Source organism: Oncorhynchus masou, chromosome 24 (assembly GCF_036934945.1).
Source record: "Oncorhynchus masou masou isolate Uvic2021 chromosome 24, UVic_Omas_1.1, whole genome shotgun sequence".
Classification (NCBI taxonomy): Eukaryota; Metazoa; Chordata; class Actinopteri; order Salmoniformes; family Salmonidae; genus Oncorhynchus; species Oncorhynchus masou.
Genome location: NC_088235.1, coordinates 88,775,667 through 88,800,971, shown reverse-complemented (window position 1 = coordinate 88,800,971; position 25,305 = coordinate 88,775,667). Strand labels below are relative to the sequence as shown.

At 46.5% G+C, this 25,305-nt stretch overlaps 1 protein-coding gene across 4 annotated transcripts in view; it reads right to left on the bottom strand.

Annotated features, from left to right (window-relative positions):
* Window positions 1–376: 376 nt before the first annotated feature.
* The window catches only part of LOC135512952 (ras-specific guanine nucleotide-releasing factor RalGPS2), a 148,465-nt gene continuing 123,536 nt past the window's right edge, over window positions 377–25,305 (bottom strand). For 3 of the 4 annotated variants that reach the window (XM_064935495.1, XM_064935496.1, XM_064935498.1), the window contains 9 exons: window positions 24,946–25,149; window positions 24,621–24,772; window positions 12,713–12,767; window positions 12,185–12,262; window positions 11,053–11,158; window positions 9,367–9,459; window positions 5,398–5,503; window positions 4,813–4,904; window positions 377–4,695 (listed from right to left, as the gene is read on the bottom strand). In XM_064935495.1, the coding sequence (XP_064791567.1) occupies window positions 4,666–4,695; window positions 4,813–4,904; window positions 5,398–5,503; window positions 9,367–9,459; window positions 11,053–11,158; window positions 12,185–12,262; window positions 12,713–12,767; window positions 24,621–24,772; window positions 24,946–25,149 (916 nt within the window). In that variant the 3' untranslated portion in view covers window positions 377–4,665. The remainder of the gene's footprint in view (window positions 4,696–4,812; window positions 4,905–5,397; window positions 5,504–9,366; window positions 9,460–11,052; window positions 11,159–12,184; window positions 12,263–12,712; window positions 12,768–24,620; window positions 24,773–24,945; window positions 25,150–25,305) is intronic. The other variant, XM_064935497.1, reaches the window with a different exon arrangement.

Here is a 25,305-nt window from a genome sequence, read left to right as displayed (position 1 = left end):
TTTGAAAACAAATCAAACATTGATAAACTCCCATATCCATATACCACAGTGTGCAATCACAGCAGCAAGATTTGTGGCCTGCTGCCATGAGAAAAGGGCAACCAGTGGAGCACAAACATTGTAAATACAACCTATTTTTATGTTTATTTTCCCTTTCATACTTCAACTACTTTCACATTGTTACAACACTTTACGTAGCCAATAATATATCATATGAAATGGCTATTCTTTTAAAACTTTTGTGAGTGTAATGTTTACTTATGTTTCTCTTGTCTATTTAATTTGCTTTGGCAATGTAAACATGTTTCCCATGCCAATAAAGCCATTTGAATTGAGAGAAATTGAGATCAAGTCAATTGAAAAACTATAACACTAGTTCAACAATTCAAGTAGGTTTATTTCAGTAGGAAGGATTGTAGGTCAATCAGGACCTAAAATGTATTAACACCAGTTTAGACACACACACACTGTTTTTTTTCTAACCACAAGCACTGTCCAGGACATTTAACAGTTCATGTGGTAGGTCAAAATTCCTGGCCTTACACACACATTCATACACCACATTTAGCTGAAACCATGTTTAATAAATAAAAGCGAACCAAAGGGACAGAGTATAAAAATGGCAGAGTGTTTATTGGTTGTCTGGATGAGGCTCGGGTCACATCACTCAGTTCAGAGGTCATAGTGCAACCCTGGGCCACATGACATGGGTGGGTCCTCATCAGGGTCAGGGTACAGGTGGTAGAGGGACGGCACATGGACACACCCCACAGTTCATGGGGCATGGACAGAGCTAAGTGACGTCTTCAACACATCATAAACATCACTCTCCAACTGAGCCATATGGAGTAGAGTAGGTAGATGTCGCCCTAGACAATGATCCAAGGTCAGTTATACATTTTCCCTATGGTTAAAATTAGGATTTGGAGGGAATATGCTTAACTATGGCTACAGGCAACTCCTCCATTCCTACAGCACACACACAACACCCCCCTCCTGTGTAAACCAGTCAGCTGAACTGTAAAGGAAAATAAAAATGAGAGCTGCAGACAAATCCAAAAGCAACTTCACTCAGACAGTACACACGGTTGTGCATTTGTACATAGACACAGAAACCTTGTACATTTTGGTTACAATGTGGAAACCTCACAAACCTTTTTGACATTCAGAAAGTTCTCAGAAACAAAAGGCCCATCCTAACAGATTGTAAAAGCTCAAGGGCACTCCTAACCCTTTACCTATAATAGTAAGTTAGTTATGACACTGGTATACATTCAAACAGGGCGTGAGTGATGTTTGCCACTACACTAACATGGGAAAATACCTTTCTTGCATTTCATCTCTCACCCTTTTCATCTTGCATTGAAGCCCTCTATGTCCAGAGGAGAAAGAGAAGGTGAAGGGGAGTAGTGATGTGAGAGGAAACAAGAGATGGGAGTGGAAGAGAGGACAACAGAGGGGAAACAGACTGCTTTCGCCTCTGCTGGTCTTCTGTGGGCAGCTTCTGTCCGATTGCTTCGCTGTCCAGCTCCTGTTGCATCAGAGTTCACTGCACCCCACCATCTGTACTAGATTCATTCAACTCTCTCTTCATACTCACTCCACATAGAATATGCCATACCACTTCCCACAGAGCTCTACACACTGCTCAACAGTGAGGAAATGACAGCCTAGAGGCTCTGCCTATCTAATATTAATAAGGTATAATAAAAAAAAATACAAATTAAAAGTTCTACACACTCATACTATTACTGTCCTCTCATCCCTTTGTACCACGAACACTACCCCTCTCATTCCTCTCTTTCTCTGGCTTCCTCATCCACTCGTTTGTGTATGACAGAGCCCTGCTGGAGCGTAGCTGTTAATGGAGCTGACGCTGTAGATGTGTGTGTGTGGGGTCATGCTGGGATAACTACCAGGAGCTGAGGAGTTGACCATCTGAAATGAGCCTCTGTAGGTCATTGAAATGGAGTATGTAGAAGTTGCCCTTAGCCTCAGATCTAGGATCAGATTACACCAAGTCATTAGGGGGTGAATAAAAGTCTGGCCCTATATATCAGTGGTTAGGGATAAGTTCTGCCTACCTACTCCCATTAGCTCAGCCTCTAGAGGACCTAAGAACAACAGCTGCCACACAAGGCCCATGGGAGATGGAGTCTCTTGCTGCTAGAGTACAGTGTCAGTTTGAGGTGTGAGGAATGTTATGCGAACTTGCTGGACCTCCGATTGTAAGTAGACAATAGACATGCTAACTAAAAGAGACATAAACATAGCTATAGGAACAGATGGGAGATGTAAATCATTGTTACAAGTCAGGACCTAACCTGACTATCAAGTTGAGACAGAGACAGGAGAGAATTAAGCAATAAGGCCCGAGGGGGTGTGGTCTATGGCCAATATACCACGGCAAAGGACTGTTCTTAAGCACGACGCAACGTGGAGTGTCAGGATACAGTCCTTCGCTGTGGTATATTGGCCATGTATCACAAACCCCCAAGGGGCCTTAATGCTATTATAAACTGGTTACCCACGTAATTCGAGCAGTACAAATACATGTTGTCATACCCATGGTACAGTATACGGTCTGATATACCGCGGCTTGAGCCAAATAAGCATTTATCGCTCGAACCACCCAGTTTATAATGTAGGATAAATCCCTATTAAAGCTTTAAGTCCTTTCTGAGATGACTACCGTAGTATCAGAATATAATGTTACTACACCATCCTTATTCCTTTCCCCAAAAACATATTCATTTAATTTGTTCTAATTGTAACACTTGCTCCCAAATCTGAAATAAAATGTGTTTGGTACATTGGCACACCCCTGTGAAGATGCCAGGAGTATGGACCAGGGGAAAGGTCTAGAGGCTGCCAGGGAACTCTGCCTTAGAGTGTAGTAGGTCTGTACCGTACTCCTATGTGAGAAACTCATAGGTGAGAAAACATTCAAAAACTACAATAATAAAATCAAAAACAAGTAAATAATTAAAGGTATACAATTGTCAGAAAAAGTGAAGAAACCAAAAATAAAATGTAACAGAAATGTAACAGACAATTAAAACAAGCTAGACATTTGCATGTCATCTACAGGGTAATACTGCCAATACATCCAGCACGCCAAGGAAACTAAAACACTAAACAAAATCATTAAAATTAATTCTGAATGGCTCCAGATAGCTTCATGTGTGTGTCTGCAGCAGTGTGTGTGTGTGTGTGTGTGTGTGTGTGTGTGCGTGTGTAGCAGTCTGTGTGTATAAAACACACACTCAAGAGTTTTGAAGCAGGTTAGCTCAGGACCTGAATCTTCCACTCATGTTTAAGCAACAACAAAACAACAAGTTAAGAACATAATTTGTTTGGTGTTGAAGGGATACTTGGGGATTTTGGCAATGAGGCCCTTTTATCCACTTCCCCAGAGTCCGATGAAGTCATGGAAACCATTTGTATGTCTCTGTCTATGGGTATCTGTTAGCATGCTAGTAGATACCAATAGACTTCCAGCCATTGCACTAACACTAGTTAGCATTGTCTCGCAAAACTACCTCCAACTTCCTTCATACTGGACACAGAGATATACAAATGGTTTCCATGAGTTCATCGGACTCTGGGGAAGTGGATAAACACTCCCCCATCTTTCACTCTGCTCTATCGTTCACCTTTTCACAGCTTTCAAGTCTTTAGTGTTAGTGTGTGTGTGTTCTGGGGAATCTAGAGCCTTAACAAGTGGACAGAGCACAAACGGCTGTCCAGAGAGTAGCCCAAAAGCCTATTTCTAAAAGAGATATAACTGGGTCCATAACAGTGGAATAGAGGAAAGCTTAGACACTGGGTTTATGGTATCGGTGATGTGACCTAGCATACGCGCTCACATACATAGACCCGAGAAGGGGAGGCTCTGGAATATAAAACAGTTGGAGACATTCAGGACGTGTGTGTGGGAGTAGATTCTGCTGGAATAGATTGAGAATCAGAGCCCTTCATGTTCACAATGCTGCAATCACACGCTCACTCCCCCTTGTCCGAGTGTGTGTGCTTGTGTGTACATTTGTGCATATGTGAATGAGCGAAAAGTGTTTTGTGAGCCCAATTCATGTCAAGTGTGTGAAGACACCATTGGGGTCTTGTGTATGTGAGTCAAAGTGTGATAAAGAAAAGTGTTTAAAATCCCATTCCATTTGCTTAGTCCAGTGTTGTTTGTGAGTGTGTTGTTGTGTAAGTCCTGCCCTACAAAGTGCAGACTGTCTTCCACCAGACCACGGTGTGTCAAGAAGAGGGGGAGTGATGAAAAACAAGGATAAAGGATAAATAAATGTCCATCCATCCCAAGAAAGAGGAGAGGAGACATCTCATAGTTCCACGAGGTTGATAGTCCACTGGAAAAAAACTACGGAGACAACAAGAAAGGAGAAGTGGTGTAGTTCCCCATTCAGTAATCTACGCAGCCAAATTAACCACTGCTTCAACACACTCATACACACACGGCTCCTTAAGATAAGGCAGTGGTGGCAGTGGGGAGGGGGTTGCCGTGGGGTTGGGGTCAGGGTGTATAGGTCAGGGGTCATGGCAGTGAAAGCTCCTGCTGCTAAGTCACTAACCCTCCTCCTCATCTCCTCCCCTATTCCTTTCTTTTCTCTCGCTCTATTGTTCTGTCCTCTTCAGCAGCAATCATTCAAAGGACATCAAATTGGCTGGGACCTGGAGAAAGAGAGAGAAAAGTGTGAGGGCTGGTTGGTGTGGGTATATGTGTGGGTGAGTGTGTGTATGTTGGTGTGGGTATATGTGTGGGTGAGTGTGTGTATGTGTGTCTGTTACCTGTTGTCTGTTGCTCTGGCAGGCAGCACTGAGGTGTTTGAACCACAGCAGGGCGTTCATTTTGTTCCCTGCCTGGTACTTATAGGTGTTACCTAGGAAACACAGAAACACACGGTCACAAGATGTCACTGTAGCAGAGAACTGGGATTCAGTCTCCCATCTCCATCTGTGTACAGCAGGAGCCATGAAGCTGCCGCAATACAGAACATATGAGAACAGAGACTTAGACTGTGTGTGTGTGTGTATGTATGTATATATATATGTGTGTGTATGTGTAGGGAGAAAAAGACAGACGGTCAGATATGACAGGCATGCAGTACACATAGCAGACAGGGATACTGCTGGGTCAGACAGACAGGAACCTGTGTGTGTTTGTGTCGGTACACACGTGTTTATGCATGTGATCACATTTGCATACAATATGGGTGTATATTGCATGTGAGAGAGAGTATGTATAGGGTGTGTTGAGGATTTACACCAAGGACATCCAGATCATCTGAGGAATGGAGATAAGTAGTTTGGCTGAACATTCATGTCTGTATGTGATTGGCTGAATAACTGTCAATCAAACAGTCACAGTCTCACCATGTTCAGAGTCTGTGAGCAGGAAGATGTCGGGATGTTCAGGGTCGTCTGCCATGATGGCCATTAACCCCACGACACACACACTCTTACTGCTAGAGGACTTGAACTGATGAGAAGAGGAGAGAGGGAAAAGAAGAGAAGAGAGGGAGAAGGAGAGAAGAGAATGGAGAAGAAGAATATAAGGGAGGGGAAGAGAAGGGAGAGGGAGGAGAGAAGAGGGAGAAGAAGAGAAGGGGAAGAAGGGAGGGAGGAGAAGAGAGAAGGGAGGGGAGGAGAAGAGAGAAGGGAGAGGGAGAAGAGAAGTGAGAGGGAGAGGAAAAGAAGAGAGGGAGGAGGAGAGAAGAGAAGAGAGAAGAAGAGAAAGGAGAAGAGGAGAGGAGAAGAGAGAAGAAGAGGAGAAGAGGAGAAGAGAAGGGAGAAGAAGAGAAGAGGGGAGGAGAAGAGAGGGAGAAGAGAAGAGGAGAGAAGAGAGGGAGAAGAAAAGAAGAAGGGAGAGGGAGAAGAGGAGAGGAGAGACGAGAGGGAGGAGAGGAGAGACGAGAGGGAGGAGAAGAGGAGAGAAGAGAAACGAGAGGGAGAAGAAGAGAAACGAGAGGGAGAAGAAGAGAAGGGAGAGGGAGAAGAAGAGAAGGGAAAAGAAGAGAAGAAGGAGAAGGGAGAGGGAAAAGAAGAGAAGGGAGAGGGAGAAGAAGAGAAGGGAAAAGAAGAGAAGAAGGAGAAGGGAGAGGGAAAAGAAGAGAAGAGGAGAAGGGAGAGGGAAAAGAAGAGAAGAGGAGAAGGAAGAGGGAAAAGAAGAGGAGAAGGAAGAGGGAAAAGAAGAGAGGAGAAGATAGGGAGAAGAAGGGAAGGGAAGAGAGAGGGAGAAGAAAAGAAGAAGGAGAAGGGAGAGGGAAAAGAAAAGAGAGAGAAGAAAAGGAGAGAAGAGAGCATTCTGATATTATTGGAAAAGAAGAGAAGAGGAGAAGGGAGAGAAGAAGGGAGAAGGGAGAGGGAAAAGAAGAGAAGAGGAGAAGGGAGAGGGAAAAGAAGAGAAGAGGAGAAGGGAGAGGGAAAAGAAGAGAAGAGGAGAAGGAAGAGGGAAAAGAAGAGAGGAGAAGATAGGGAGAAGAAGGGAAGGGAAGAGAGAGGGAGAAGAAAAGAGAGAGAAGAAAAGGAGAGAAGAGAGCATTCTGATATTATTGCTGATTCTTATAATCCTATACAAGTATTCTTTCTGAAACCTAAGACACGACAGAAAAAACATCCCCATTTGTGAGAGTTTGAAAACAGTTGTCTGCAGACTGCACTCAGTTTGTAGATGGCGCTGTATGTGTGTGTTTCCCTGCCACAAGGTTCCCATTACCCTGCGAGTGGTCACAGAGGTCTAGGATTATATCCTTGGTCTCATTATCCAATGAGTGCTGCCAGATGCTGCTCCACTCTTAAAACCCCTCCATCCCCTCCCACTGCGCTAGCCCCAAGACCCATGACAACATCCCTCCATCCCCTCCCACTGCGCTAGCCCCAAGACCCATGACAACATCCCTCCATCCCCTCCCACTGGGCTAGCCCCTAGCCCCATGACAACATCCCCACCCACTGCGCTAGCCCCTAGACCCATGACAACATCCCCACCCACTACTCTAGCTCCTATACCAATGACAACATCTCCACCCACTGCGCTAGCCCCTAGACCCATGACAACATCCCCACCCACTGCTCTAGCTCCTATACAAATGACAACATCCCCACCCACTGCGCTAGCCCCTAGACACATGACAGCATCCCCACCCACTGCGCTAGCCCCTAGACACATGACAACATCCCCACCCACGGCGATAGCCCCTAGACCCATGACAACATCCCCACCCACTGAGCTAGCCCCTAGACAACATCCCCTCCCACTGCTCTAGCCCCTAGACCCATGACAACATCCCCTCCCACTGCTCTAGCCCCTAGACCCATGTCAACATCCCCTAGCCCCTAGACCCAGACAATATCCCCTCCCTGCGCTAACCCCTAGACCCACTGCTCTAGCCCCGAGACCCATGACAACATCCCCACCCACTGCGCTAGCCCCTAGACCCATGACAACATCCCCTCCCACTGCTCTAGCCCCTAGACCCATGACAACATCCCCTCCCACTGCTCTAGCCCCTAGACCCATGACAACATCCCCACCCACTGCTCTAGCCCCTAGACCCATGACAACATCCCCTCCCACTGCGCTAACCCCTAGAACCATGACAACATCCCCTCCCACTGCGCTAACCCCTAGAACCATGACAACACCCCCCCCCACTGCGCTAGCCACTAGACCCAAGACAACATCCCCTCCCACTGCGCTAGCCCCTAGACCCAAGACAATATCCCCTCCCACTGCGCTAACCCCTAGAACCATGACAACACTGCGCCCCCCCCTAGACCCACAATATCCCCTCCCACTGCGCTAGCCACTAGACCCAAGACAACATCCCCTTCCACTGCGCTAGCCCCTAGACCCAAGACAACATCCCCTGCGCCCACTAGCCCCCCCTAGACCCAAGACAACATCCCCTCCCATCCCTCCCCACTGCGCTAGCCCCTAGACCCAAGACAATATCCCCTCCCACTGCGCTAGCCCCTAGACCCAAGACAATATCCCCTCCCACTGCGCTAACCCCTAGAACCAAGACAATATCCCCTCCCACTGCGCTAGCCCCTAGACCCAAGACAATATCCCCTCCCACTGCGCTAACCCCTAGAACCATGACAATATCCCCTCCCCTCCCACTGCGCTAGCCCCTAGACCCAAGACAATATCCCCTCCCACTGCGCTAGCCCCTAGACCCAAGACAATATCCCCTCCCACTGCGCTAGCCCCTAGACCCAAGACAATATCCCCTCCCACTGCGCTAGCCCCTAGACCCAAGACAATATCCCCTCCCACTGCGCCCAGCCCCTAGACCCAAGACAATATCCCCTCCCACTGCGCTAACCCCTAGAACCAAGACAACATCCCCTCCCACTGCGCTAGCCCCTAGACCCAAGACAACATCCCCTCCCACTGCGCTAGCCCCTAGACCCAAGACAATATCCCCTCCCACTGCGCTAACCCCTAGAACCATGACAATATCCCCTCCCACTGCGCTAGCCCCTAGACCCAAGACAATATCCCCTCCCACTGCGCTAGCCCCTAGACCCAAGACAATATCCCCTCCCGCACTGCGACAATATCCCCTCCCACTGCCCCCTAGACCCAAGACAATATCCCCTCCCACTGCGCTAACCCCTAGACCCAAGACAACATCCCCCCTCCCACTGCGCTAGCCCCTAGACCCAAGACAATATCCCCTCCTCCCCTGCGCTAGCCCCTAGACCCAAGACAATATCCCCTCCCACTGCGCGCCCCTAGACCCCAAGACAACATCCCCTCCCACTGCGCTAGCCCCTAGACCCAAGACAATATCCCCTCCCACTGCGCTAGCCCCTAGACCCAAGACAATATCCCCTCCCACTGCGCAAGACAACATCCCCTCCCACTGCGCTAGCCCCTAGACCCAAGACAATATCCCCTCCCACTGCGCTAGCCCCTAGACCCAAGACAATATCCCCTCCCACTGCGCACTCCCCTCCCACTGCGCTAGCGCCCCTCCCACTGCCAACCCCTAGACCCAAGACAACATCCCCTCCCACTGCGCTAGCCCCATGACAACATCCCTCCATCAGGCGCTCCACTAGTTTTTCATTCCTCTCGCTCTCTCCTTCCTGAGTTCCTGTGCAGTTTCAAATCTGCTGTGCGAGTACTGTTCCCCTGTCAAACTGATACTGTCCATACACACACCTTCTCACTCCCTCCCACTTTCCCTTTGCTGGCTGGATTTATCACACTGGAACAATGAGGCAGCAACAGCCAGGTCTGGAGACCCAGAGTGTGTGGAAGGGGATGGTATGAGGGAGGGAGATTGGATGATGGAGTGAGGTGTAGAGGGAGGGCTGAGAGAGACTTACATGCTTTCTCTCTGTGGCCTTTAGGGACTTGGCAGGGTAGAAGTAGAGCTGAGTTCCACACAGAGCCACCCAGAACTTGGTCCACGACGCTACCTATACACACAGTCAGAGGTCAGGGTTTATAGGTCATACGCAATAGTCACTTACACCAGTCTATCAATACAATACAACTTTAAAGATACTCCTAATACATACCACTAGTTTCAGGGCAACATACAGTACACATAAATCAATAGGACATGCTTATAACAGTAGTCCATTATTGAAGACCGAGTTTAGGCTACTACATAGACCAGTACAGACGCAAATATAAATAGATGTTATAGTGGAAATCTGTGAGTTATGTTGACTACAGATATAATTCTGTTGCCGCTTGTTTGCTTCAGCAGAGAGACAGGGACAAAGAAGTAAATATGGAGCGAGTGAGAGGTAGAGCTACACAGAGACAGCGGGACAGAGAGAGAGAGTATGAGGTTTTTCCAGGCCTGGTTGGTTAGAGAATAAAATATCTGCTCTAAACGAGACCTGCTGAGAGGAAACACAGGCTCACAGAGTAATAAAAGACTAATGGAGTGTGGCTCTGACTGTGCGTGTGTTGCGTGCATAAGCAAAAGAAAGGCAGAAAGAGGGAATCATACAGAGGCCGAGAAGTTGTTATATCAAAGAAAACAGGTCTTATGTCACCTACTGTAAACCTTATGCTACCCTTACGTAGCCTTATGTCAGCTCTGCCAGCCTCAGGCATATTAACCATGTCCAGATGAGTTTCCAACCCAGAGCGACAGCAGAGAGAAGCTCATTAAATACAAATAACATTCAGGATGACAGCAATAGATGAGACAGCTGAGATACAGCAGGGAGAGAGGGAAGCGAAAGAGAGCAGGAGGAATGCAGTGAAAGAGCACGGAGAACAGGGGTACCACAGTGAAAGGGCACGGAGAACAGGGGTACCACAGTGAAAGGGCACGGAGAACAGGGGTACCACAGTGAAAGGGCACGGAGAACAGGGGTACCACAGTGAAAGACGCACGGAGAACAGGGGTACCACAGTGAAAGGGCACGGAGAACAGGGGTACCACAGTGAAAGGGCACGGAGAACAGGGGTACCACAGTGAAAGGGCACGGAGAACAGGGGTACCACAGTGAAAGAGCACGGAGAACAGGGGTACCACAGTGAAAGGGCACGGAGAACAGGGGTACCACAGTGAAAGAGCACGGAGAACAGGGGTACCACAGTGAAAGGGCACGGAGAACAGGGGTACCACAGTGAAAGAGCACGGAGAACAGGGGTACCACAGTGAAAGAGCACGGAGAACAGGGGTACCACCGTGAAAGGGCACGGAGAACAGGGGTACCACAGTGAAAGGGCACGGAGAACAGGGGTACCACAGTGAAAGGGCAGAGAAACAGAAGAGAGGGAGAGAGAAAGAGAAAAGGGAGCTGATTGTTTTTAATGTATTTAATCGTCTCTGAGGTGTACTGTTTTGCTTAGTCTTGAGAGTGTTTCTACAGCACTGCTGGGCTCTCACCATCAACACACAGCTACAGGGACAACCCTGACAAAACAGATGGCTGGCTGTGTGTGTGTGTGCATGTATATGTCCTTCTCGGTCTGTACAGTACACGTTTTGGTGTTCCTTCTGTAAATACAATATGTTCTGTGTGTGTGGTAGTGTATGTTCTCACCGTGGGTTTCTTGCCCTCCTTGAGGACAGTCTTGCGTCGTAGGACTCCCTGTACGGTGACGGCTCCAGGGTACAGGTGCACCGCTAACTCCTCAGACTCTGCCGAGCTACAGCAGAACACAGCAGGGTTACAACACACACACAGAAACACAAACAGACGCACACTCTGTGACAAGGACATAAACAGACATGCACTCACAGAAATACGAAAAGCACTTTGTCTGAAGTATGGCCAGTCGGAATCTGTAGGGAAGTTTCCTCATTAATCAATATCTGAACTGACCTATCTGCAAATTCAATCAACTGTGTAGCAGCAGTATTTGGTTTGCTTTGAATCAATTCCACAGATGCATTTTCCTTTCAATATACTCCTGGAAGGTTCCAGTGCAGAGTCTGTCTGGCTGTGATCACAGAGAGTAAGAAGAGGGCAGCCAGTGGGAGCAAGAAGGAAACCAGTGAAGCATTAGAGAGAAGAGAACACAATCCATCATAACTGTATGGAGCTAGAATAGAAGTGTATAGCAGGTCATCCCTGACTGACAGAGCAGAGCTCCCAGCAGTATGACACTGGGATCTTACTGGAACATTCCGAATCTGTCACTTCTAACAAAACCTGCAGGGTCCACATAATGATTCATTGACGATCCCATAGCAATGTTTGAACAGTAAACAAGTCATTAAAATGTATGTGAGATATGCCATACAGGGAGAGCAAGAGTGTTGCTAAAATGGTCTGGTTTAACGGAGAATCACCCACAGAGGCCCACCACCTGATTATACCACACACACTTTATGATCTTCTATCCTCGTGGGAACCTACAATTAATTTCCAATCAAAATCCTATTTTCCCCTAACCCCAAACATAACCCTAACCCCTAAGCCTAAAATTGTGTTTGTCCTCATGGGGACGTGATAAATGTCCCCACAAGGGAGAATTTCCCTTGTTTTACTATACTTGTTGGGACTTAGAACATAGAAGAACCCCCCCCCCCCACACACACAAGCACACTGGCCCCAGGCAGAGATAGGAGCTGTGGGATATGGGGGCAGCAGAGTGGAGAGATGGTTGAGAGGGGTGTATAGGAGGAGTAGGGTCACAGAGGAGGAGTTGGGGCGCAATGTGTGTGTGTACCTGCTGGGCCTCAGGCCTCCTCTGTAGGGGATTCTGGCCACGCGGGTCACAGGCCCCAGAGAGTGATAGAACCGAGTCCTGTTCAGGGTGGGACAGGCACAGGGTGGATGCACGGAACACTGTTAAGGTTGGGTTCTCTCAGCTTAGCTCATTGTAAAGGTTCAGATTAGTGTTAAGGTTGTAAAGGTTAAGGTTGTTGTCGTTTTGGCAAAGCGTCAGGGTTGGGTTCAGGACGGTTGTTCAGGTTCTTTCAGGACGGTTGTTTTGGTACAGATCAACAGACGGTGGGACACAAGGGCTTCTGTGACCTGTTACTGTGTTTGAACCTCAATACGTCAAGACTGTGTTCGCCCACTGAGCTGAAGCCTAGGCATTACAAAAAAACTTCTGTCACACTTGCATGGAGCCAGTGAGAGAGACTAGGAGAGAGCAGCTCAGAAGGCAGCAAGTGCTGCTTGCCTGTAGGCTAAGCTTTGGTCAAAGACCTTCACACATCATGTGTGTGTGTGTGTCTGTACAGATTGTTACCTCTCAAAGGCTGGCCAGGACATCTCCTCGCTGAGCTCTGAACCTTCACTGCTCCCTGCAGACAGACAGAGACGTGTTACTGTCAAAGACAACAGACAGGAATGATGTTAAAGGTAATTATGATGCAACTATGGTGGTGATATGATAGGAGTTACAATTATCATCCTGAATATTAAGGCTATACGCACTGTATGTTACACACATAGACAAGCAACCATGCAAATTGTCTGGGGTATTATTTATTTGGACATCACACATCATAGTCTTACTCTTATTAAGACATCATACACACTCACTAAATTCACATCCAATATCATACACAACCTACTCAGATTTAGCACACACATAATATCTTGACTCAATTTTCTAACATCTGTGGCATTGGCTCACAGGCAAACAGGCAAGGGAATAAAACGAATATTGCTAGAACCTGTTTCTTGAATTGTAATTATCAAACATTTGAAATCTCTAATTTTGACTGTCATAATACCTCATGGCAGTAACTTTACAAGCGCTAATTATGGCCGATTTAGACTGAGAATAGTATCTAGTTATGGTAAGGAGGGAATAAGCAGAGCCAGTTCTAATTGTACCAGTTTAGCAGATTATAAAAAAGATGATCAGTTGTTATGTGGCTAAAAGAAAAGGAATATAACATACTGTTTACAGGAAACTCACTCTACATCCTTAGATGAAATTGTTTGGAAAAAGGAATGGGGTGGTGAAATAATTCTCTGTCATGTACAAAGGAACTCAAAAGGTGTGACGATATTAATTAACAAAAATGTTATACCAATTTATTGAATTTACAGGCAACAAATGATCAAATCATTATGATGGGAGACTGTAACAGTGTTAAGTAATGGACCGTGAAGGAAGTCACCACTGTGCTCGTTAAAAGCTTCTTCAGGACAGGAGTCCCATCAACGGGACAGTTGTAAATCATGCAGTGCGCTATGCCAAAATCACAGGTTTCAGAGAAACAACAAATGTCGGTACATATATGCGTCTTATTTCGACTGAAAGCTTAAATTCTTGTTAATATAACTGCACTGTCCAATTTACAGTAGCTAGTACTGCAAAAAAATGCCATGCTATTGTTTGAGGAGAGCTCCTAACAACAAAACAGTTTTTTCACCGCAATGTTTGATAAATTCACCTCTGTGAAATGTGTACTTAGATTCTGAAATTCTGCTCTGATTTATCATCCAAAAGGGTGCCAGAGATATGAAGTGTCGTTTTGTTAGATAAAATCCTTTTTCATATCCTAAAAAGGTCCATATAGCATGCACAATCGATTTTATATTTCCACTCGTTCAGTTTGCAAAGAAAGGAATCTTTGAAAATCTCACCCTAAACATTGTTTCAACGAGTCAAATCACATTCATATCTATTCCTCAGAGATCCTAGAAGGTAACAAGACTTCAATATTTTATTAGGGGTGTAGTATATCCTATAGGACACCATATTGGTCAGAGGGCGACGCCTTCATGGCACGCCGATCACTTGAACGACTATCTTGTCAGATAAGCACCAATCAGGATCAAACAAAGCTAGTTAGATGGCCAATGAGCTAGGCTTTACGGGAGTATCCGGAAACCATGTATATGTCGTAAAATGTAGCAACTAACCTTGTCCGACAGCATGCCTTTTCATTTTGGACAAAAATAAGAATATTCAGAGTTATGAAGTTATGAAAACTGGTTGTTTTGCAAATGTTGAACTTATAATATGGCTACTAATACTTGTATACAGATTTGACGATATTCTTGCGAAAAATGGAATATGAACTAAAATGTCTCCTTCACGATTTGCCCAAATGTACCTTGGCGACTTCACACTAAAAGTCTCGAGTCATACTTCAAGTTATCTGAAACTTTGCACATAAACTGCTGCCATCTTGTGGACACAATCGGAATTACAACCAAAGTGATATAACTGTGACCTTTCCCTTGCATTTCAAAGACGGTGGTAAAAAAACACTGGTTGTTTTTTTCTTTGCATTTTCTTCTACCAGATCTATTGTGTTATATTCTCCTACATTCAATTCACATTTCCACAAACTTCAAAGTGTTTCCTTTCAAATGGCACCAAGAATATGCGTATCTTTGCTTCAGGGCCTGTGCTATAGGCAGTTAGATTTGTCATTTAGGCGAAAATTGGAAAAAAAGGGGCTATCCCTAAGGAAATCACAAATATTATAAACACATTAGAACAAGTGGATATTTGGAGACTAAAAAAAAACTAAAAAACGTATAGATATACATGGAGGAGACTAAATTACCCTGGTCATCTTGACTACTTTGTCTCTTTCTCTCTTGCATCAAAGGTTAAAAACATTAATAGGAGACAGAATGCGATTGGATCATCATCTAATTGGCCTTCACATAATTTCTGTGACAATACAGAGGCGGATGCAAGATGCAAGCAACGATGGTTTAATGAATACAGTTTACAGCAGCAACAGGACAGACAGACTGTACTCAGACGGAATCCGACCCAGGGACTCGGGCCCATCTTCCGATGATAGCGTGCTGAGAAAACCAGGGGAGTGTGTCCGGATGGGTAGGAAGGAGCACAGCAGATAATCCACACAAGGGCGGCGAGAGAAGAGCACTGTACTCAGACGGAATCCGACCCAGGGACTCGGGCGCATCTTCCGATGATAGCGTGCTGAGAAAACCAGGGGAGTGTGTCCGGATGGGTAGGAAGGAGCACAGCAGATAATCCACACAAGGGCGGCGAGAGAAGAGCGAGAGAAGGCGAGAGAAGAGCCTCTTGGCGTTCCCAGGCGAATTTACCTGTCGATTGAAATCATCGATAAGGGAGTGATCCAGAATGTCCCTAGCAGGCACCCAACTTCTCTCCTCCGGGCCGTAACCCTCCCAGTCCACCAGGTACTGGAATCTGCGTCCCCTCCTTCTAGAGTCCAAAATACGATTGACAGAAAAGGTGGGTTCCCCATCAACAAATCGTGGCGGCGGGGGAACCGGGACCGGCGGGTTAATGCGTGCCTGAAACACAGGTTTTATTTTAGACACATGAAAGGTAGGATGAATTCTCCTATACGCCGGAGGAAGCTTGAGCCGGACCGCCACCGGACTAATGATCCTGGTGACTTTGAACGGGCCGATAAATTTGGGGGCAAGCTTGTTCGAAACGGATCGGAGTGGAATGTTCTTAGTAGAAAGCCACACTCTTTGGCCAACGACGTATACCGGAGGCTTCGACCGGTGGCGATCGGCCTTAGCCTTGGTGCGCGCCCCCACCCGGAGAAGAGTCTCACGGGCTCTGCTCCATGCGTGACGGCACCTCTGGATGAAAGCGTGAGCGGAGGGAACAGTGACCTCGGACTCCGTACTGGGAAAGATAGGTGGCTGGTAACCTAAACTACACTCAAACGGAGAGAGACCCGTGGCTGCCACTGGCAACGAATTGTGAGCGTACTCAACCATAGAGAGTTGTTGACTCCAGGAAGAGGGATTCTTAGAAACCAAACATTGCAGCACTCTCACCAAATCTTGGTTGGCCCTCTCCGTTTGACCGTTGCTCTGGGGATGAAACCCTGAAGACAGGCTGACACTCGCTCCCAGTAACCTGCCAAAACTTGGACACAAATTGGGGCCCCCTGTCAGAAACTACGTCCATCGGCAGGCCATGTAAGCGAAAGACGTGATCCACGACAGTTACCGCTGTCTCCTTGGCAGATGGTAATTTAGGCAAGGGAATAAAATGAGCCGCCTTCGAGAACCGGTCCACCCCGGTCAAAACAACCGTCTTGCCCTGGGAGGGCGGGAGGGCGGTAACAAAATCTAGCGCGATGTGGGACCAGGGTCTCGAATGGACCGACAGCGGTTGGAGTAACCCATCTGGGGGTCGATTAGAAGTCTTCCCAGTGGCACAAACCGAGCAAGCCAAGACAAAACTGTGAATGTCACGAACCATCAGTGGCCACCAAAAGCGTTGCTTAACCAAAAAGCTAGTGCGGCTGACTCCTGGATGACACGCTACGTTGGAGCAGTGCCCCCACCGAATAACATCGGACCGACACCCCTCCGGCACAAACAATCGATTAGGCGGGCAACCGGGCGGAGGCGTTACCACTTCTAAGGCCGTTTTGACCCTCGATTCAACCTCCCATGTGAGTGTGGAGACCACTAGGGTCCCGGGTAGGATGCACTCGGGAGTGGATGGGCGTTCGGAATGGTCAAAAATGCGAGAAAGGGAATCGGGTTTGACATTCTTGGAACCCGGGCGATACGAGAGAGAGAAGTCAAAACGTCCGAAAAAAGTGCCCACCGCGCCTGCCTGGAGTTGAGTCGCTTGGCGGTTCTGATATATTCCAAATTTTTGTGATCGGTCCAAACTATAAAAGGTACCCCCGAACCCTCTAACCAATGGCGCCACCCCTCCAGTGCTAACTTCACTGCCAACAACTCTCTGTTGCCAATGTCGTAGTTGCATTCCGCAGGTGATAACCGATGGGAAAGGAACGCGCAAGGGTGCATCTTGTCGTCAGAAGAGGAACGTTGGGAAAGTACCGCACCTACCCCCACCTCTGAAGCGTCCACCTCCACCACGAACTGACGCGAGGGATCGGGAGCTATGAGGATGGGAGCCGAAACAAAGCGGCTCTTGAGTTTGGCGAATGCAGCCTCGGCTGTATCGGACCACCTGAACGTCACTCTGGGGGAGGTTAAGGCAGTAAGAGGAGCGACTATCTGGCTAAAGTTGCGAACGAAACGCCGGTAGAAATTGGCGAATCCCAGAAACCTCTGTAGGGCCTTACGGGAATCTGGGCTTGGCCAATCCACCACAGCCTTAACCTTGTCAGGATCCATGCGAATACCTTCAGTCGAGACGATGTAACCTAGGAATGGAACGGATTGTGCATGAAAAAGTCCATTCTCCAACAACCTCTGAAGCACTCGTCTGACGTGCTGAACGTGTTCCTGGAGAGAAGAAAAAATCAGTATGTCATCCAGGTAAACATATATGAACTGATCAATCATATCTCTCAGCACGTCATTGACGAGTGCCTGGAAAACCGCTGGGGAGTTGGATAGCCCAAAAGGCATGACCAAATATTCGAAGTGCCCTCTGGGGGTGTTAAACGCGGTCTTCCATTCGCCCCCCCTTATTCGAACCAAATGATATGCATTACGTAAATTCAACTTAGTGAACACGGATGCTCCCTGTAACCTTTCAAAGGCTGAGGACATCAACGGTAAGGGATAGGTATTCTTCACTGTGATGTTATTCAACCCACGGTAATCAATGCAAGGACGCAGAGATCCGTCATTCTTCCCCACAAAGAAGAACCCCGCCCCCACTGGAGAAGAGGAAGGACGAATGAATCCAGATGCCAGAGAATCAGAGATGTATCTCTCCATAGCCTCCCTCTCAGGAACAGAGAGTGAATATAACTTGCCTTTAGGCGGAGACTCACCTGGCAATAATTCTATTGCACAGTCATAGGGACGATGCGGAGGAAGAGAAGCAGCACGGGACTTACTGAACATCTCCTTCAGGTCAAGGTAATCAACGGGCATGTTAGACAAATCCACTGCCTCCTCTAGAAACACAGAATCAGACACAGACGAACAAGCAGACACTAAACAGGACTCAAGACACTTGTTACTCCACATGGATATAGAGTTATGACCCCAGTCAACTCTGGGGTTGTGTTGGGTGAGCCAAGGGTGGCCGAGAACTAATGGTGCAAGGGGTGAGTCCATGAGTAGGAATGATAGTGTCTCAGTGTGATTGCCAGAAGTGATGAGTGTGATAGGTTCAGTGGTGTGAGAAATGTTGGGGAGTTCTTGACCATTGAGAGCGTTGACGGATATCTTGTGCGTGAGTGAGGTGATAGGGATCTGGAGCTTGTGAGCGAGCTTGAAGTCCATGAAATTACCCTCTGCTCCTGAGTCCAGTAAGGCTTGGGTGTCGTGCGTGTGGGTGGCCCATCTTAGTCTTACCGGGAGGAGAGTAGATGATGAGGTCTTCTCTGTGGTGACACCACCCGATAGTAGCCTCATGCTTACTACCGGGCCTGATCTTTTACCGGGCAGGAGTGGATAAAGTGGCCCGCTCTACCACAGTAGAGACAGAGTCCTTGGGATCTCCGCCTCTCCCTCTCTTCCCGGGAGAGGCGAGCTCTCCCCAGCTGCATGGGTTCGTGAGTGGAGGCTGAACTGGCCGTGTTCCCGCCGCTGGCATGCCAGCCCTCCGTGTCGTTATACGGTCTGTTAGGGCATGCTCGGCGGCCAATACGACTCAGACGAGCGTCGACCCTCAAGGCTAGTTCCACTAGTCCATTTAAACTCCTGGGAAGGTCCAGAACATAAATCTCCTTCTGGATCCGGTCCTCCAGCCCATGCAGGAACATGTCCCACTGCGCCTCCTCGTTCCACTGACACTCTGTGGCCAGAGTGCGGAATTGGATGGAGTATTCCGATACTGAACGGTCTCCTTGGCGAAGGTCAGCGAGTAGTCTGGCCGCCTCCCTACCCGCCACGGCCCGATCGAAGACCCTTCTCATCTCCTCGGAGAGTGTCTGGAAAGAGGTGCAGCATGGGTCCTGGTTCGCCCACACCGCCGTTCCCCAAAGAGCCGCTTTGCCTGATAGCAGTGTGAGTACGAATGCTACCTTAGACTGTTCACGGTTAAAGGTCTGTGGCTGCAACGAGAAATGCATGGAACATCTCGTAAGAAAAGCTCTGCAATAGTCAGGATCACCTGAATAACCCTCTGGTGTCGGTAGCCGTGGCTCTAGCTGGGAATCCAGCTCTGGCGGGGCGGGTTGAACTGCCGGTGTAGGTGGCGCAGCGGAACCCCTCAGATGTTGCAATTGTTGGGTCAGCTGGGATACCTGCGTCGCAAGGGCTTGTACTGCCCGACCTGTGCTGGAGATGTTCTCCTCTTGTTGATCCATTCTCGTGATACTGCGGGAAATGAATTCGGTCAGACTCGTTGAACTCGCTGCATCCATGGTTTGGTCAGATCGTTCTGTGACAATACAGAGGCGGATGCAAGATGCAAGCAACGATGGTTTAATGAATACAGTTTACAGCAGCAACAGGACAGACAGACTGTACTTAGACGGAATCCGACCCAGGGACTCGGGCGCATCTTCCGATGATAGCGTGCTGAGAAAACCAGGGGAGTGTGTCCGGATGGGTAGGAAGGAGCACAGCAGATAATCCACACAAGGGCGGCGAGAGAAGAGCACGGACACATGACACAACCTCAGGGAAGAAACAACGATCTGACAACAAGAAACACTGGTTACAGAACATATAAAGGGAAGATAAGTGGTTCCAGCTGGCGCAGACAATCAGGCCGAGATTGGGAACCACGCCCACACAAACACGGGAGAGAGAGAGAGAGAGAGAGAGAGAAAGAGAAAGAGAGAGGGAGGCAGTGGATTCATGAACCGTGACAATTTCCACATGGACAGGGATGTTTAATCTAAGTTTACTGGAGGACAATTTATTTTGAACTAAGACAGAATAATTTAGAACTTAATTTTTCCAGATCAATATAGGTTCAGAAAATCCCCTTATTGTTTGGAATACCTTTAAAAATGTACCTTCAGAGGTCATTCAATTCAATATTCATCAATAATAAAAAAGCAGTTTCTGGCTAAAGAAACAAGACTAACAAGGGAAATCCATGAACTAATAGTACAGGTAGATAGCAATAAAAACGATACTACAGAGATACAAAATAAGTTAGTGGAAAACAAAAAGAAATGGAGGAACTTATTCAAGAACGATCTAATGTAATCTATTACAGAAATAAAGCAAACTGGAAGGAATATGGAGAAAAATGCACCCAAATTTTTCCTGAATCTCCAACACAAATAATTTGCATAAACTTGTTACTGAAGACAGAGTCATCTATGATTCTCCGAATTATATTTTAAGGCAGTGGTGGCTGCCGTGGGGCTGGGGTCAGGGTGTATAGGTCAGGGGTCATGGCAGTGAAAGCTCCTGGTGCTAAGTCACTAACCCTCCTTTCTTCTCATCTCCTCCCCTATTCCTTTTCCAACAAGCATTGCAGAGCTGGCTACAATTTGAATTTCATCCCCCTGAAAAGATAGAACAAATATTACGGCTGAACTCAAATGTGCTGGTTGATAAAATACTGGTATTTATGGGAAAGATTTTTGAAAAGTGTATTTTGTTTTTAAATTATATTGTAAATTGGAATGGTAGAGTTATGTCTTTCATGGAGTAATCAGAATTATATGGGAAGGTCTGCTCAATCCAAGATCACAACTAATTGTACCCCCAAACTGGAGGCGGCAGGTGGCAGCGGGAGGAGATAGGGAACTGGTATTTCTGCCCAATATAAAGGATCAAAACTGGCAGAGGAATAAAAATAGCATATATAGGAATGTATGCCAGTGTCATTTGAGGATCAGGATATTGACAACTGTGCCATACAGATTGCAAAATAGTTGGGAAGAGATTTTTGATGTACCACTACCATGGTACAGGGTGCATGAGTTGATATATAAAACAACGCAAGATTCAAGACTTCATGCTTTTCAGCTAAAATTATTACATAGAATTCTTGCCACCAACAAAATGTTGAATATTTGTGGCATAGAACCATCGAAGCTCTGCAGATTTTGTTGTGAGGATACAGAATCAACAGACCATTTATTTTGGTATTGCCTTCAGGAAGCCTGTTTCTGGTCTCAGGTTCAGGAATGGCTGAAAATGCATAACATTGATCTAAAATTTACCCTAGAAATAGTACCGTTACATGCTGACCAGACCAGACACATAAGCGTGCATGAGCGTCGCAAAATAAATGTAGAAATCCATGTTATTCAATTATTGCACCCACACTGCTCGCGAGCGTCTGCGTTGCCAACAGCTAAAATAGAATTCCTTTCTATTTCTGACGCAGATCACACTGAAAGTCCTGCCTGTCCCATCTCCTCATTGGTTTATAGAAGCAGGTACCCACATGCCATCTCCTCTTTGGTTATACCCACGTGGGTGATTGAAAGACTAAATGTTTTGCCGGTTGTCGTGGTAAAAGTGTAGATGCCAATCACCATATAAGTTCAAAGATGAAAAAGCCTGGAGGGAGGAGAGATGACTAGAAACGATTCGGTTGGCCATTTTATGTGTGGATTAATTGTCGGAGTAGAAGACCTTGTGCATTTAAAGTAAAATAACAACTCAATGTTTATATCCCAGGACAAATTAGCTAGCAGGTGCAAGTTAACGAGATAAATTGCCATACATGTTTAATGCTTTTCGACCTGTCCCCAAATTAATGTAATTGGTTCAGAATTTGTTTTGATATTTTAACATGCGTGTCATGATGTAGTGGGACAAAAAATACATTTATGCCGGTCTGGGTTCCGTGTTAGGAGATCTGGAGAGACCAGGTCAGTCAATTACTAATGTACTAATTCTCGTTGTAAAAATATTTATCTTAAACTGGCAATTTGTGGATTCTATTAGATTAGACAGATTGAATTTTGTTTTAAAATTCACAGCATATTTGAAAGATATATGGTGCATAGAAATGTAAAGAGGGTGGTCAGCACAGATGGGTGGGAGGGGCTGAGGGAAGCTGAGGGTTGGGATGTGGGATTGGAGACAAGTGGGAGTGGAGTTGAGGGTACCAGAATAATAGAATAACAGTCAAAATATAAGTTTTAAAAGATTACGTCAAAATAAAACAAAAAGTATGTTTGAATGACACTGAGGGGCAGTGTTGTTTCAGTTAATTCCGTTTTGCCTGAGGCTGATGCAGTGCAGGTGTTTGTACACATGCAATATACACACACCCTCCTTCAAATGCACACACACGTAAATAGTGCCATATAGTGGGGCAAAAAAGTATTTAGTGAGCCACCAATTGTGCAAGTTCTCCCACTTAAAAAGATGAGAGGCCTGTAATTTTCATTATAGGTACACTTCAACTAGACAGACAAAATCAGAAGAAAAAAAAATCCAGAAAATCACATTGTAGGATTTTTTTATGAATTTATTTGCAAATTATGGTGGAAAATAAGTATTTGGTCACCTACAAACAAGCAAGATTTCTGGCTCTCACAGACCTGTAACTTCTTCTAACTTCTTCTTCCTCGGTCCTCCACTCGTTACCTGTATTAATGGCACCTTTTTGAACTTGTTATCAGTATAAAAGACACCTGTCCACAACCTCAAACAGTCACACTCCAAACTCCACTATGGCCAAGACCAAAGAGCTGTCAAAGGACACCAGAAACAAAATTGTAGACCTGCACCAGGCTGGGAAGACTGAATCTGCAATAGGTAAGCAGCTTGGTTTGAAGAAATCAACTGTGGGAGCAATTATTAGGAAATGGAAGACATACAAGACCACTGATAATCTCCCTCGATCTGGGGCTCCACGCAAGATCTCACCCCGTGGGGTCAAAATGATCACAAGAACGGTGAGCAAAAATCCCAGAACCACACGGTTGGGACCTAGTGAATGACCTGCAGAGAGCTGGGACCAAAGTAACAAAGCCTACCATCAGTAACACACTGGAGTACAAGCCGCCAGGACTCAAATCCTGACAGTGCCAGTCCACGTGTCCCCCAGTTTCAACTGCTTAGGACCATGCCAGTACATGTCCAGGCCCGTCTGAAGTTTACTAGAGAGCATTTGGATGATCCAGAAGAAGATTGTTGAGAATGTCATATGGTCAGATGAAACCAAAGTAACTTTTTGGTAAAAACTCAACTCATTTGGATGATCCAGAAGAAGATGTTTGGAGGACAAAAAAACTCAACTCGAATGCTGAGTTGCATCCAAAGAACACCATACCTACTGTGAAGCATGGGGGTGGAAACATCATGCTTTGGGGCTGTTTTTCTGCAAAGGGACCAGGACGACTGATCCGTGTAAAGGAAAGAATGAATGGGGCCATGTATCGGGAGATTTTGAGTGAAAACGTCCTTCCATCAGCAAGGGCATTGAAGATGAAACGTGGCTGGGTCTTTCAGCATGACAATGATCCCAAACACAACGCCCGGGCAACGAAAGAGTGGCTTCGTAAGAAGCATTTCAAGGTCCTGGAGTGGCCTAGCCAGTCTTCAGATCTCAACCCCATAGAAAATCTTTGGAGGGAGTTGAAAGTCCGTGTTGCCCAGCAACAGCCCCAAAACATCACTGCTCTAGAGGAGATCTGCATGGAGGAATGGGCCAAAATACCAGCAACAGTGTGTGAAAACCTTGTGAAGACTTGACCTCTGTCATTGCCAACAAAGGGTATATAACAAAGTATTGAGATAACCTTTTGTTATTGACCAAATACTTATTTTCCATCATAATTTGCAAATAAATTCATTAAAAATCCTACAATGTGATTTTCTGGATTTTTTCTCTCATTTTGTCTGTCATAGTTGAAGTGTACCTATGATGAAAATTACAGCCCTCTCTCTTCTTTTTAAGTGGGAGAACTTGCACAATTGGTGTCTGACTAAATACTTGTTTGCCCCACTGTACATGCACTCATACATATTCAGTTGGCCTTGCTGTTATTGTCCTTGATTTGATGTATTGTGTTTTTTGCATTGTTGGGGGGGGGGGGGGTCTTGGGAATGGATTTATTGTATTTATTTGTTTATTTTTCTCAGTGGGGGGGCAAATGTGAGGGCGGGTCTTGGATGGTTGAGGGGCAGATCTTGTGGAACTGAAGGGGGGGGATCTTGGAGGGCTGGTGGGAGATCTGTTGACGTGCCCGTGAGCAGGGTTTTGACCCTGGTTGCTTCGGTGTGTCGCTCTGGATGGGAGGCTGTTAGATGACTAATGTGATGGAGTTGTTGAGTTGCTTCACTCAAGTATATTGTATGATTCAAATATTCAATAAAACAACAGACAGGAATCAAAACACAGTTGTGTGTCTAACCCAGTGAGATGCCGCTGGAGAGCGTTGAGCTCTCAGCTTGTCCTCTTGCAGGGGTGTGGCTCTCCATGACGCTGTCGTCCAATAGATGACGAGAACCAGCGTTGGGGAACGTAGCGCTCTTAAACTCCACTGTATTCATCTTATGGATAAAACTACAGAGAAACAAAATAACTATTAAAAACATGATAATGAACCAATGCAGTAAAATTTGCAACCCCCCTAAAAAAAAGCTCATAGGGGTGATTATGGCATACAATTCAGACGATGATGGGGTAATGGATATTATAGTGAGCTAAAGTGAGTCCGCAGTGTTGAGGTGACTCACTTGTAGCCCAGGCTGTGACACTTTCTGTGTCCGTAGGGGAGGAGGTTCCTAGGGGAGGGGGGCGTGGGAGGGATTTTGGTTCCGTCTGCAATGGGGCCCTTATGGCCACAGAGAGGAGACGTAGAAGCGTCAGGACCTACGAGGTCCTCTCTAGAGGCAGTAGAGCGAGGGGTGCTGGTGGCTGGCTCAATCTTCAACGACAACCTGAACACAACCCATGAGGACCACATGCCACACACCTGAAGCAGACACTAAACACACCTGAAGCAGACACTAAACACACCTGAAGCAGACACTAAACACACCTGAAGCAGACACTAAACACACCTGATTATGACCTCCAATAAATGTCACCTTATC